At 44.9% G+C, this 15,711-nt stretch overlaps 1 protein-coding gene across 1 annotated transcript in view; it reads right to left on the reverse strand.

Moving 5' to 3' along the window:
* Positions 1-13,505: 13,505 nt before the first annotated feature.
* Deptor (DEP domain containing MTOR interacting protein) overlaps positions 13,506-15,711 on the reverse strand; it is a 147,350-nt gene continuing 145,144 nt past the window's right edge. Inside the window, exon 9 of the mRNA XM_051159673.1 lies at positions 13,506-13,934. Coding sequence (XP_051015630.1) covers positions 13,806-13,934 — 129 coding nt within the window. The 3' untranslated portion in view covers positions 13,506-13,805. The remainder of the gene's footprint in view (positions 13,935-15,711) is intronic.

The raw sequence follows: 15,711 nt of genomic DNA on the forward strand, positions 1-15,711 counted from the left end.
TCCCCCCACCCCCTTTTTGAGACAGTGGCTCTCTATGTAGTAGCCCTGGCTGTCCTAGAGCTTGCTGTGTAGACCAGGCTGGCCTTGAATTTACAGTGATACATCTGCCTCTACCTCCCCAGTACTAGGACTGCTCCACCCCACCTGCCATTTTCTTGACACAACAGACAATAGCAGCAAGAATAATAAAATAAACTTTTAAGACTCCATCGACACACTTTGCCTAAATGAAAACCAAAGGCATTCTTATTTGTGACTTCGATTTCATGTAGAAAAAGCAAGGCCAATTTAAGAACCAAGAACTTGTCTGGAACTAAAAGACGGTAACAACTCTCACAGCCTAAATGAAGAATTCCTTGTTTTCTCACCAGATGTTGTGGGCGTCCCTCAGTTTTTGTCTTGAAGGGATGTATTTAGTCGAGAGACAGACCATTTAACCAGAAGTTCATTTAACAAAGCAGCAGTTTAATTAGTAAAGAAAAGCAGAGCAAGGCAGGGCGTGGTGCTGGACGCCCGGAATCCCAAGCACCCTGAAGGGAGAGGTGGCTGGATCTCTGGGAATTCAAGGCCAGACCGGTTGACATAGTGAGTTCAGGAGAGCCAAGGTTATGTAGAGAGATCCTGCCTCAAAACAAAACAAAACAAAAACAATAAGCAAAACACTCCAAAGACGGGTTTGAGTGGGCTGTCCGTAGGTGGGGCTTTGCATGATAGATTTTAAATAATTTTATGAATATGTATGAGGTGGGTGTTGGAGTATCCAGATTATTTTAGCCCCCCCCCCCAAAAAAAAACTCTGTAAGGAAGTCTGACCCTCAGCCCCACCGTCTGTAACTGGAGCAGGGTCTGCTGTTCAGTGTCTAAACAACTGAATTACAGTCTCACTTTCATCAGCCCTCTTCTTTCTCTTAGCCAGTCAGCTTGGCTGTCTCCTGCCCAGTGGCAGCTGTTTTAGTCAACCTCTCTGTCAGGTTTTAATATAGACATTGCTTTTATCAGAACAGCTGTACCTGTTGGGGGCCACAAAGCAGGTAGAAGATGAAGACTGAAGTGACATTGAGTGGAAGGGCCACCGAGAGAGCGATCAGAAGGTACTTTGGACCACACACAAGGCAAATACAAACAACACTGATATGCATAAAGCCCTCAGTGAGTGCTGCTGCTGCTGCTGCTGCTGCTGGTGGTGTTCCTACTGCTGCTTTCCATGAAAAGGCTCCAGCCGCCTAAGGATTTGCCTCTGTTTCTATTCTGGTTCCAGGATTAAGTGTCCATTTCAACAAATCACTTTGCCCTTTACCTTGCATTTTTTTGTTCTGAGCTCACTTGATTCTCTCTGACCACCAAGGTCCCTGTTGCTCCAGCAGATGTCAGCCTGACCTTGCTGGAGCCTTCAGGAGGCCCTAGGGAAATTAAAGGCATACAAGCCTGCCTCCAGGAACAAACAAAAGCAGAGTGGAGTATCACAGAAGGAAACTAGAAACAACATCAGTAAGACTTCCATTTCAGGAAAGGCTAGAAACTGCTACAAATTTGGTGGGAAAAAAAAATATATTAAACACATCCTTTTACTTAGCAAACATCTGTCACTTGGCCACTGTAAGCTAGGATGTAAGGGTTTCATTGATTTGGTTCCTAAACTGAAGCTCTGTAAGGAGGGTAGCAAAATAAATATATTCAAAAAGAGAAACTTAGGTCTCTCACTGTGTCTATTAGACTACTGAAACAATAGACCCCAAAGAAATGGAAATTCACCCAGCAATCTCATGCTGGGAGAAGGAAAAGGCCACAGCCAGACAGGAAAGCTTGTCTCCCAGAAAGATTTCACACAATTCTAACAACTTGTCAGAGCACCTTACAGGATGACACTGGAGCCCAGACAATGATGTGGGGGGCAGGACCATGCCTTGACTGTGGCATGGCCTTGGCCCTCTGTCTAAATTCCAATCTCAGTTCCTGCAGGGCCCTGAGGACTTGGGAGTTTCACTATACCTCTTTGTCTTTCCCACATTGCCACATGGAATAAACATCTTTCTTTTCTGCTTCCTTCTATGAACTTAATTCCTTCAAATGACTTATTGAGGATGGTGGCTGACAGGCGACAGGCTATGGCTCCAAGTTTGAAAACAGCCCCGGGACTCACGAGGTTGCTCTTTTGGTTTCCTACCCATAGTGATAAGCACTTAATAGTCAACATAACCATGGTATCCAGGTAGCAAGAGTACCAGTTTTTGTCTTTTGTTTTGGTTTTTTATGTTTATTTATTTATTTATTTATTTATTTATTATATATACAGTACTCTGCCTGCAGGTACATTGGCAGGCCAGAAGAGGGCATCAGATTACATTATAGATTACTGTGAGCCACCATGTGGTTTCTGGGAATTGAACTCAGGACCTCTGGAAGAGCAGGGTTTCTCTGTGTAGCTTTGGCTGTTCTGGACTCGCTCTGTAGACCAGGTTAGCCTTGAACTCCCAGCGATCTACCTGCCTCTGCCTCCCGAGTGCTGGGATTAAAGGCGTGCGCCATCATGCTCAGCAAGAGTACCAGTTTTTATTTAGGATGAGATGAAAATGCCCATGTGCTCCCAGAACAGTAACTACAACGCAAACAGATCAAAGTTCCTATATTTCTAGTTTTGAGGCCAAGAACACCCTAGCCATTAACAAAATAAGCAAGATGCAGAGAAAAAAAGAGGGAAGCAGGTGGACTGTTGGCTTTGCGAGGAATACAGCATCACCAGAAGACCATGCACCGGGCTAGAAGAACTCGTTCTTCTAGGGGTGAATGGTGTGGTCCCCAGCTGCAAATGGACAGAACCTGGGACTGTGGGGGATGTCACTAAGCAGTAGAGCATTTGCCTAGCATGCGTGAACCCTCATGTTCAATCAGCAGGAGGGGGAAATGGGGGGTGCGGGAGGAGCAGAAACAGCAACATGAAACCAGAAAACCCAACAAGTGACACCCTGTAACCCCAGCACTCCGGAGGCTGAGGCAGGAGGTGTTAGAGTTCATCACCAGTGAGTGGCACAAAGTAAGATGCTTTTCTAAAATACAAGTTAAAAAATGTAAAAAGTGGTGTGTTCTCAAAGAACACATTTTGTTCTAGATTTTTCTTCCCTATTTAAGCGCATGCCATGACCTTGTGCTCGCAGTCCTTGCCTATAAATTGGAAATTTTATGAGTACCTATCATGGAACTGTTATAAATCTCCCACAGAAAACATTTAGCAAAGCAGCTAGCATATATTTAGAATGCAATAAACATTAACTATTATTTTATGTGCAAGTGCAGTGCTGGGGGTTAATCTTGAGGCCTTGTATAAGCTGAACAAGTTTTCCACCATTAAACTCTATCCACTGCCCTAATATTACTGCTCATTTCTAGTCTCTTCTTTTTTATTAACAAAGTCGGGCTACACATCCCAGGCTCTCAAATTCCTAATCTTCAACCCCAGGGTGTTGGCACGTGCCTGCAATTCCAGCACTCAGGAGTCAAAGGCAGGCAGATCACTGTGAGTTCGAGGCCAGCCTGGTCTACAAAGGGAGTATATCTGTATGCTTGGTTTCTATTGGCTATTTCTTTTTTTTGTTTTGTTTTGTTTTTTGTTTGTTTGTTTGTTTGTTTTTTCAAGACAGCATCTCTCTGTGTAGCCTTGGCTGTCCTGGACTCCCTTTGTAGACCAGGCTGGCCTCAAACTCACAGTGATCTGCCTGCCTCCGCCTCTGGATTGCTGGGATTAAAGGCGTGCGCCACCACGCCCTGCCCTCTATTGGCTATTTCTAAGAATGTTTCTCTACCTTCAAAATGGCTACCTGAACCAGCAAATGTACAAGGTATCTCAGAAATTAAAACAAAATGGTCTTTTATGTTTGGTGCTTTCCCCTTGTGGCTCCATCCAGGGGAGTGGGCCTGACAAGAAACAGGCAAGAAGCCGCTGAGTGAATAGAAAAAAGGGAATGGACTATTCTGTCTGTACTTGCGATAAGAAACCAAACCTTAATGAAGTAGGACAGGGCCCTGCTTTCTAGAATCTTCTGCCATGTCAAGCATCAAAAGCACTAGAGTTTTTACAGTGGACGCAGCTCATACTGGCCGTGAAAAAGTCTGCAAAAACAAGGGTTCTTTGTGTTCCTCAACTCACTGACAGGCATTCTCAGCCTCCCGTGTGTGCCTTCGAGCTAGCTGTGCTTGCTTGTTTTTCTACACTCTTTGCTGTTACATATTGGATCTGGGAGTCCCCCTGCTTAATATTTAACTAGCCTTGATGTTCCCATGCCGCACCGTTCATGGACTTGCCTGGTTGGGTTTAAGGCTTGCACAGCCGCAGAAACACACAGCTCTTATGTAATCTGGCCTTACTCTGTTCCAGCCACTCCCACGCAGATACCAGCAAAGTTAAAGTAACAGCAAACCAGACAGAAGCCAGGCCCTCCGATGCCCTGCCCAGTCAGACCAGACCGCAAGGTGCCACTTTCCACCTTCATTAAACCCCTTGTTAGGAACTATCTTTGTGGCCCAAGCATGGCTGACTTCCAGAAATGGGTTTAATATTTAGCCTCCCAAGAGAGCAAAGACCAATGGGTATGAAATAAAATTGCCAAGCTCTGGAAGGAAGGAGAGGAGACTTGGAAGTTCTTGGGCGAGCGCGTCCTTATTTTTCTGGGTGCTCTCCCAGCAAGCACTTCTCCTTTCTGACCACGGAAAGCGGGTGTGAACAGAAGTGCTGAGAGGTGGTGTGGCTTACGTCATCCCAGCATGAATCCCCAACACCTCTAGACTTAGAGGCCACCCCCAGAAGAATGATGTCTCAACTAAGGTGTGTTCAGGACAAGAAACTTCTCTGAAATCAAGACTAAATCTCTGGTATATTCAGAAAGTGTAGCTGTGGGATATACCCTACTGCAACTAACTATACACACGCTACTTACTTACTGCTTTTCTCAGTCTGTGAAACTCCTTGGAGTCTGATAGATCAGGAAATAGATGTTGCTAGGAAGTCTTGTGAGATTATTTTCACATGAAAATTTAAAGTACTGACTTATTTAGTGGGTGTATATGATGTGTATATGTGTGGGTGCACATGTGTCACAATCCGGGTGTATGGATGTCAGAGGACACTTGTGGCAGTCTGATTCTTTCCTTCTACCATGTGGGTTTCCTGTATTCTAAAAATTCCAGCTTCAATCTAAGTTGAGATCTCTGAAAGATACAACACAAAGAAAGGGACAACTCCTAGGCAGAGCAGCCTATGACTACAGCTCTGTTTGCCATCACATCTGCAAAAGCCTGTTGACAGGAGAATGGATAAATTTGTGACTTGGAAATCTATAAATTTGTGGGGGGGGGGGCGGGAAAGCAAATACAAAAATCTGCAAGAAAATAATGCAATGCCAGATAAAAATCTAGTAAACCTCAGAATATTATACCAAATCCAATAACCTTAGCATAAAGTGATTGAAACGGTGGAATGAGCTAATTGGAAGAAGAAGTTATAGTATATAAACTCAGATTTATTGGAAGCAGCTCTCTCGGCTGCCATGCAGGGCGGAGGGGGAAGGAGGGAGAGAGAGAGAGAGATAGAGAGAGAGAGAGAGAGAGAGAGAGAGAGAGAGAGAGAGAGAGAGAGAGAGAGAGAGAGAGAGAGAGAGATTAGAAAGGGGGGCAAATTGTCTGGGTTATACACTGAAGGAGGAGGGCTGGAGAGTTCAGGGTAGGGAGTGGGGTATGCTAGCCAAGCCCCACTGCAGCTAGGGATGCCTGAAATGTAGGCCTAGTGTCAGTATTCTTGAGTAGAACAGTGCGTTATGGCATTGAGCCACTTTTTTTCCTTTTTCTCTTTGATAGGCTCAGTGTTAATTCGTGCTCCTGATCAACCTCAGCTTCCTGGAATACAGGCATGAGGCAACATGTCTGGCCCCATGATCCCGTATTACCCCCTCAGTGGAGAAAAGACTCCTAGGAGGAGCCAGGCCTACAAGTGATCCCCGAAGCATGGGACAGTGTGGATGCAGGAACGTGCCTCCCATGTCCTAGAGCACATCCATATTGGGTGCCTAATAGCCACGTCCTCAGTAAGGTTTTGTTGTTGTTGTTGTTGTTGTTGTTGTTGTGTTGTTTGAGACAAGGTTTCACTATGTAACCTTGGATGCCCTGGACTTACTTTGTAGACCAGGCTGGCCTCGAACTCACAGAGGTCGGCGTGCCTCTGCCTCTGCCTCCCCAGGAGCTGGGATTATAGGCATGCACACCTGGCTCCAGTAAAGTTTCTTGGAAAAAAAAAAAAAATGAATGAATGAATAAATGAAGTAGATGAACGGCAGAGAAATCTAATGTCTTTTGGCTAACACCTCTTAATGCATCTTAAAAGATGCTCTCTCCTGCACTGGTACTTAATTCCCCAACACAGAATTACGTATTTACCAATTGAAAAAAAAATTAGAAGTACCGGATGGCACCTGCCTACAGTGACCTTCATGAACCTGATACGTACATATACACACTCACAACATACTCTGTGTGTGTGTGTGCCACACATGTGTAGGTACCTGCAGAGGCCAGAAGACTTGGGGTCCCAGGAACCACCATCACATACAGATGGGTGTGAGCTGCCCAGTGTGGATGCTGGGAACTGAATTAGGTTTCTCAGCAAGTGCAGCAAGTGCTACTGGCCATTGAACCATATCTCCAGCCCCCTCTCTTTTGTTGTGTGACAATAAAAAGTTCATGGAGCCTCTTGCCACCATGAAACATGTCATTTGGGTTAGCTTGTATCCATGTCCTGGATAATGTCACTCAATGATTCAGATCAGAATAAATTTTATCTTATTCCTCTTGGAAAACACAATAGCTGTGCTTTGTTGTGTCACTTGGAAAGTGACACAGTGATGTGGCATAAAATAAGGAGAAAACTTTTTAATGAAGTTTTCCAGGCAAAAGACCATCAGAAGATACCTATCTGAACATACAAACAAAGGGACTTTCAGTTCTTTTCACAAGTAAGATAGGACCCCATGTGTCTCCTCTGTTGATCAGCCTGAAGTACAGCCCTTTCTTTGGACAAAAAGCAGTCAATTTGTTTTAAAAGACAGGAAAAAGCCAAAACTCTAAACTCATTTTTTTTTAATGTAACATTTATTTCATGCTATACCCTTGTGTTTTCATACAATCATCTTAAGTATTACGGTACAGTTTTAATAAAGATAGAGAATCACTCTCACAAATTTTAAAATAAAGCTATATATTAAGTATTTTTTAACTCATTTGACAATCCTATGTGTGATCTTCAATGGAGAGCTTCATTTTGGCACCCAGCTCATTGGTCCTTTTGGTACTGCAGTGAAGAAATCTACACCATACCTGGCGTTCAGGTGACAGGAAATCACGATTAATGTCAATGATCAACTTCAGCCAGTCAGCAACACCCAAGTGTGTGGAGTTAGTTATTCTGATCATTTATAATTAAAGTAAACAGAATTCCTAGCAGCCTGCAGAGAAGAGTCAGTACCAATGGCTTTAAATAGGACTTGAACGTTGATCATCTCCACAATACATTCGAAAGAAAAGAAGATCTCGAAACTCAAGACTCCCACTTGAATGGAAAAGCAGTGATACCCTCAAGTTCGGTGTCTGTCAGGCCTTCCAAAGCAGCCAGCTATCACATGTTGGGGTGAAGTCAGCCATACCTCATCTAGACAAAGATGGCTTTCCTTCCTTGTGTTACCTACCATGTCTCAACTCGTCTCCTTAATTATCATGCCTTTTGGGTATCACACGTAGCCCAGGCTACCCTTTGATGTGGTGATCCTTCAGCCTCTGCAGTGCTGGGATCAGAGGTGTGAGATACTAGGCCTAACACATTGTTTTTTTAGACAGGGTCTCTGTGTGTAGCCCAGGCTACCCTTTGATGTGGTGATCCTTCAGCCTCTGCAGTGCTGGGATCGAGGTGTGAGATACTAGGCCTAACACATTGTTTTTTTAGACAGGGTCTCTGTGTGTAGCCCAGGATGTCCTTAAACTCCATTTTCTAGCATGACTCTTCTCCTTGCTATGGGGCACCACATTCAGTTGTAATTAAATTTTAGAAGGCAGAAACAGCCCAAAAGACAGTGGCAGTTGTCATTTCAATAAAAGATTGCCTTCTAATTTACACATACCGAGTTAACGAAGAAAATCAAAACCCACCTTCCTTTCCATCGTCAAAACATAAACACAGCACACAAACATCAAAACAAAAAAAAAAATCTAGAATTTTTGTCTAGTTTTGTTTTCGAGACAATGTCTCTGTAGCCCAGGCTGGCCTTAATGCTAGGAATATAGGTGTGAGCCACCATGCCTAGCTTTGAAAATATTTTTTAAGGGAACAAGAAGGAACGTGTCCAAAGTGTACAGGTAGATATGATCTCGGGCAGTAAATATTGCTTCCTCTTTGAAGATCACAGACACACAAATATACATGAAGAACGAACAGGCATGATAGCTCAGTCCTGGAATTCTAGTCCTCCAGAGACAGAAGCAGGAAGAGTGCTGTGAGTTTGAGGCTAGCCTGTGCTACACAGTCAGTTCCTGGCCAACACGGGATCCTAGGGATAAGACCATTGGGATAAGATTCTAGAATAAGACTCTTGTGTTTGAAACAAACAAACAGTGCTAGAAGATGATGCTTCCTTCCCTTCACACATACCTGATGCCACTTTTGTGTTTTGAGTACATCATTCCATAGGCTGGGTTCAACTGCATGACCCTGTACCGCGGAAAGGTCTACTGCAACAGGGGTGGAAGGCAGGAAGCTCAGAAGGCAATGGGTGCTGGGTGGTGGTGGCGCACGCCTTTCATCCCAGCACTCGGGAGGCAGAGGCAGGCGGATCGCTGTGAATTTGAGGCCAGCCTGGTCTACGAAGCAAGTCCAGGACAGCCAAGTCTACACAGAGAAACCCTGTCTCGAAAAACAAAAAACAAAAAACAAACAAACAAACAAACAAAAAAGAAGGCAATGGGCTCACACTCCTACCCGACCGACAAGCTTCACGAGTCTGGGTATAGCACAAGATCATCTTATGCCCCATTCGTTAGTCAAATGAAGTGATTAAACTGGCATTGTAGGCTCTATGGACTCTAAAGGCTTCACTGGAAACTGGGCTTCTGACTGGATAAGAATCTGAGCCTAAAGCTTTTAATAACTACATTCAACTAATAATGGCTCCTTCTTCACATTTGTCTTTAGAGAATTAAAAGTGGCCACAGATTCTATGCAGGTCTCAGAAAAGGTGATGTCTGAACTAGTTTTTAAAACTTATCTTTAAAGACGTATTTATTTTAATTATATGTATATGGGTGTTTTGTATGCTTGCATGTCTGTGCACCACGTGTCTAGCTGGTGCCCAAGGTCAGAAGAAGGTGTCAGATCCCCTGGAACTAGAGTGACAGCCAGTTTCGAGCCATTGTGTAGTGATACAAATTGAACTCAGGTCTGCTGGGAGAACAACCTGGGCTCTTAAGCACTGTGCTCTCTCTCCAGCCTTGAGCTGCTTTGGTTCACAAAATGATGGGAAAGTCAAAATGTTCAGCTTTAAAGTCAAAGGGGAGAAGGTTGCGTATTCTTTCTAGATTCTCTGGGGCTGCATGACCTGGAACTGAGTCAATGCAACTCAAAGGTGGCTTGGAGACATATGCATGAGGCCGTATGTGTCAGGCAGTTCTCCGTCTCTAGAAGAAGGTACCTATGACCATCAACTGATATAGAGAGGAGGGCTACTTTGGCTCACAGTTCTTGAGGTTTTAGTCCATGACCGATTGGCCCCATTTTGTACTAACTTACCATTGAGGCATATGGTAAGTTAGGACATTGTGTGGGAGCAGATGGTGGATCAAACTGCTCATCTCATGGCCAAGATGTAAACAAAGAGGAAGGGCTGGGGTCCCACAGTCCCATCTGTCTGTCCCCTGTGGTTCTCTCAGTAGGCCCTACCACTCTTTCGTTTCTATCTCTGGGACAGTATCTCCTGTGGCCCAGCTTGGCCTCAGACTTGCTGTTACCAAGGCTGTCATGGAACTCCTGATCCTCCGGCTTCCACCTTCTAAGTGCTGAGATGTGTGGCTGGTTCTCTTGCCTCCCAATGTCGCCACCCTAGTGAACAAAACTTCTTAACACACAGGCCTCAGTGGGGACACTCAAGATAGAAACAATGGCAACTTTCATGAGCAAAAGGCCTCTGGCGACTTGCTCACAGAACAGAGATGTGTGTGTACTGACCTACGGGCATCTCTGGAGTAGTGGTTGGTCACATCAACCAAATGCTGACAGCCCCATAGAGTTGTGAGCAAATCAATGATGCTGTTATGGGCTATAATTTGGGGGTTGCTCATCAGACAGTCATGAGTAGTGAGTGTGCTACTCTGAGTCAGGAACAGATAAAGGCAATAAGTATTTTAGGTACCAAGGCACAGTCCCCATTCTGCAGATGCCTAGGGCCTATGTAGGGAGACAGTCATGTGACCAAGCAATGACACTGTAGGTGTTGCTGTGTTCTAACAGAGGTTTGCATGGGATTTAGAGAATTTAGAAAAGGAGCATCTTGGGTGACCTGGCAAAGATTTCTCTAAGGAGATGACAACCAAAGAAGCTAATGATTCATTTCCTTGGCAAAGAGGGGCATCTAGGAATAAGATACCATGTTGCAAACCCTGAATGAGTGAGAAAGGGCCCTAGGGGCCAGCGGAATAGCCACTAATTATTATATGAGGCTGTGTGTATTTGTGTGTGTGTGTGTGTGTGTGTGTGTGTGTGTGTGTGTAAGAGAGAGACGGGGGGGGGGGGGGAGGAGAGAGAGAGAGAGAGAGAGAGAGAGAGAGAAAGAGAGAGAGAGAGAGAAGAGAGAGAAGAAACATAAGAAAACAATAGAACTGTTCTTCACTCCCTCTCTGGCGGACAGAAGGATGCTGCCGTGTGGAGAACAGAGAGCATCTTCTGTGGTGTCTAGCTTGGCTAAAGGGAGATGGCAGGATCTAGGGTTCAAGGCGAAGGGCCTTGAGAGGTGAGCAGCAAGAAGAATGCAGTGCCCTCCAGGCTTCCCACGCTCCTTTGTCAGTCAAGAAACACCTACAGACAGAAGGCATCTTGTCTTTTAAGGGGTTATCATAGCTGAGCGTGGTGCTGTGTGCCTGCCAAGCCACTTAGGAGGTGAAGGCTCAGGAGCTTGCCACTGCCTCAAAACACACACACACACACACACACACACACACACACACACACACACACACACACACACCCAAAGAAAAATGAAAGCCATGTGGTAAAGTCTCCCACTTAGTAGCTGGGCTGTTTTGAGTATATGATGACCCAATCTGTTTATAAATGGTTTTTTTTTTTTTTTTTTTTTTTGTTTTGTTTTGTTTTGTCTTGTTCTTTGAGACAGGGTTTCTCTGTGTAGCCTTGGCTGTCCTAGACTCACTTTGTAGACCAGGTTGGCCTCAAACACACAGAGATCCGCCTGCCTCTGCCTCCTGAGTGCTGGGATTACAGGCGTGTGCCAACACGCCCGGCATGAATGGATTTTTTCATTTATAAAATGGGTGAGGACGGTATTGACCTCTCGGGCCAATAAAACAACAACAAGAACAACAACAAGAACACCCATAAAGTCTTAGTGGCAGCATGGCAGGAACGCTGGATGTAAGCCCTGTAAATAGGAATTCTAGGCAGACAGGCAAAGGGGCTTCAGCACTGAAGAAACTGCACTCCACAGTAGTCATGGCAGGTGCTTGAACTTAGATATTACTGAGTCTGTTCAGACCTAGTCTCCTCACCTGAACAACGAGGGCAATAATATCTACCTGAAAAGGCTGTGATAAGGAGCGAAGGAGAACACGGCCATTAAATGCCATAGCACGGAGCCTCCTCGCTTGCAGCACAAACACACTTGCATGGAGAGACTTTCTCAAACATAGATTGCCAAAATTAATGTCAGCCACTGCATAGCACTTCAAAATGCTATTTTCTTACTAAAGGTAGAAAAGTCGGATTAGCATATATATGTATACAGACATATACATATATATGCTAATAAAATCCATTCCACCAGTACCAACTACATGGTGATCACCTCCTGCTAAGAAGTCACTGAGGTATAACACTATTATTTTGTTAATGCATAATAAGAAAGGAGCTTCTCTGTTCAAAATTCATTATGTAAAATAACTCTGATTTGGTACTTAGAGGAATGTCCTCTATATGCCCATACCCCAAATGTACATCCCTGCCCCCGCCCCCTTTGGAGACAGGGTCTCCTACAGCTCAGGCTCTCTCTGAACATCTGGTCTTTCTGTCTCCACTCTCCAGGGTGCTGGGATTATAGGACTGTACTACACCTGGTTCAAAGGAAATCTTTCTTAGATCAAAGAAGCATGGGTAAGTGAGATGAAGAATTCTAACCTGCCGGGTGTTGGTGGCACACACCTTTAATCCCAGCACTCGGGTGGCAGAGGCAGGCGGATCACTGTGAGTTCGAGGCTAGCCTGGTCTACAAAGCGAGTCCAGGACAGCCAAGGCTACACAGAGAAACCCTGTCTCAAACAACAACAACAAAAGCCCAAAGAAGTCTAAGCCAAGATGGAGACTGCAGTGGCAAGCAGATCCCTAAGTGAGCAGCATATCCCGTGACGTCGGTTCATGAAAAAAAGAAAAAAAAAAAAAAAAAAAAAAAAACCCAGCTAAGAAGGCATTTGGGGTTTCAAGTTTGGTCGCACTGAAGCCAAGTCTCTTGAAAGTGGACGTTTGCAAAGTGCACCCTTGCCAGAGGTTTGACTTTGAGTCTTACACAGGTATAGACAGACCTCTTTGCTTTCACACCCAGTGTATTTCAAATGAACCCCAGAAAGCTGCTGGAGCAGGCTTATGAGGGAAACCATTCAGGCCAAGTGAGAGAAAAGAAGAGCAGGCAGTTGTAGGCAGCGTCCTTTGTCCAGCCCCACCACCCAAAGCAATCTAAACAAAGAGGAAGAATGTTACTTTGTGATGATGGCTTGTAAGGTGTTGAACACTTCAGAATTTTCCCAGAAATTCCTGTTAGCTGGTCACATTCCTAGGGATGAGACGTAGCTTTAATTTGAAGCTGGGTAATTCCAGACCTATGTAATAGTTTCAGGCTAATTTTGGTGAAAAACCTTTTTAGTTAATGCAGGGATCTCACTATGTTGCCCAGGCTGGCCCAACCACCAGAGCTCAAGAGCTCCTAAGCAGCTTGAACTGCAGGTGCTATTTGGCTATTCCTGCCATGAAAGCACGACAGACAAGGTGTAAACTGTGTAGTGTCTAGTCTACAAACTACTAAATAGGGGATTTTAACCATGTTGCTATTTTGGTTTTTCATCAACTTTTTGCAAATATGAAAACCAATGATTGAGAATGACAAACTGAGCTCTAAAAGGCAATTCCACCCCATTGGGGGACTGTTTCCCCATTGTCATCTGTTTTGGTGCAAGCACCAAATGTGTGTGTGTGTGAGCTCATGTGGTTTTTTTGAGACTGGCACTCATACTGGTAGCTGAGGCTGGTCTTGAACTTGCAGCACTCCTCCTGCCTTGGCCTCCTGAATGCTGGGATTATAGACTCGAGCAACCACACCTCTGCTGTGTTTTGTTTTTTAAAGATGTGTTGCTCGGTACTTCCACATTCAAACAGTGTATGAAAGTCAAGGTGTGTATGGCCAGAGGAAAGATCTGTATGTCCCAATTGTCCATTTGCCTGGCTGCCTTGTCACGCCATCGCTGTGGTGTTCTGGGACAGGGGATCAACACGGACGTCTCCATGCTCAGCAGTCTAACTCCTCCATGACTTCCATGACAATCGTCCTTGGGCCTGTCAGAATCAGGTTGCTCACAGTGCGGTAGTCCACATTCAGCACGTTGAGGCCATTGACAGAGACAACGAACTGACAGACCTGATGGAATGACAGGAAGAGGGACCGTTAGTTTGGGTTGGGTATGTAGCTCAGTTGATAAAGTGCCTGCTCAGCATGCCCATAAGCCCGGTGCCCAGCATGCCCATAAGCCCGGCACTTGAGGATTGAAGACAGCAGGTTCAGAAGTGGTAATTGTAGGCTACATAAAAAGTTTAAGGGCAACCTGGGTAAATGAGATCTTGCCCCAGATATAGACACACAAAATGACACATAGACAGACAGATACACACACACACTTATACTTGCTCATATTTTCCATAGATTTTAAACAGTGTGTGGCCCAAATAAGTAAAGTCATTTTTAAGGTGGAACACCCCAACCAGCTAGTAACTCTGATTCAATAATTTCTAAATACACACATTTTTTTTTCCTACAGGCAGGAGGACAGAAAAAGCATTTATTTTAATATTTCACAAAAACTGGGCTTAAATCCGAACTCTGAATTTTATTGGCTTAAATTAGGTATTTACATTTCTCAAGTTTTATTTCCATCTATTGTGTGGTACCCACCTCATATGGTTGTAAGAAGTGAGAGAGTCAAAAAAGCTGGGCGTGGTGGCACACACCTTTAATCCCAGCACTTGGGAGGCAGAGGCAGGCAGATCTCTGTGAGTTCCAGGCCAGCCTGGTCTACAAAGCGAGTCCAGGACAGCCAAGGCTACATACAGAGAGACCCTGTCTCAAAAAGCAAAACAAAACAAACAAAAAGAACTAAGAGAGTCAGAGTACACGCAGCCTCTGCTCTCGTGGGCCGGCCTCTGGGGATTCACGCTGCGGTAGCTGCTTTCCTACGGACTCGGCATTCATCCTCCCTCCTCTACACCCACATGATTGTTAGTCGTGACTCCTTCCCCCACCTGAGTGTCTGGCTAGTGATGAGCTCTACATACTTCCTGTTTTCCATGAAAACTAGCATCTCATTCATTTGTGAGCACCACTCCCCCATGAGCTGGTCAGCCAGTCCAGCCCAAAGCGGTAAGCACCAGATTCAGCGAGGAACCCTGTCTCAAAAATAATGCAGAGAGTGATGAGTGATGGAGGACGGTACTTGATGTCACGCTCTAGCTTTCCGATGCACACGCACTAGCTAGAGTGTACACACACACACACACACACACCACACACACACACACGTATACACACCACAGACACATACACGTATACACACCACAGACACACATACCACAGACACACACACATACACATAGACACACACCACACAGACACACACGTACACACACCACAGACACATACACGTATACACACCACAGACACACATACCACAGACACACACACACACACACACACACACACACACACACACACACGGGGGGGGGGGGGCAGAGAAAGAGAGAAAGAAAGAAAGAAAGAAAGAAAGAAAGAAAGGAAGGAAGGAAGAAGAGAGATGCTCAGGTTTTAAAGTGCTTGCCAGTCATAAGCATCAGGACCAGAGTTTGGACCCTGTGTGGTTGTTTGAGTAAGAATGGCCCATAGCTGAGCATGGTGGCACACTCCTTTAATCCTAGGACAGGAGGCAGAGGCAGGCTGATCTTTGTGAGTTGGAGCCCAGCCTGGTCTATAAAGCATGTCCAGGACAGCCAAGGATACACAGAGAAACCTTGTCTCGAATTTATATCCTATGTCCCTTTGATGATGACCTTAAGCAGGTCACATCTCCCCTTCTATATCATGTGCTTCAGAATACAAATATTGTCATTTGGAGCTATGTATGTAGCTCGTTTAGTAGAGTACTTGC

This window comes from Acomys russatus, chromosome 17 (genome assembly GCF_903995435.1).
Source record: "Acomys russatus chromosome 17, mAcoRus1.1, whole genome shotgun sequence".
Lineage (NCBI taxonomy): Eukaryota > Metazoa > Chordata > Mammalia > Rodentia > Muridae > Acomys > Acomys russatus.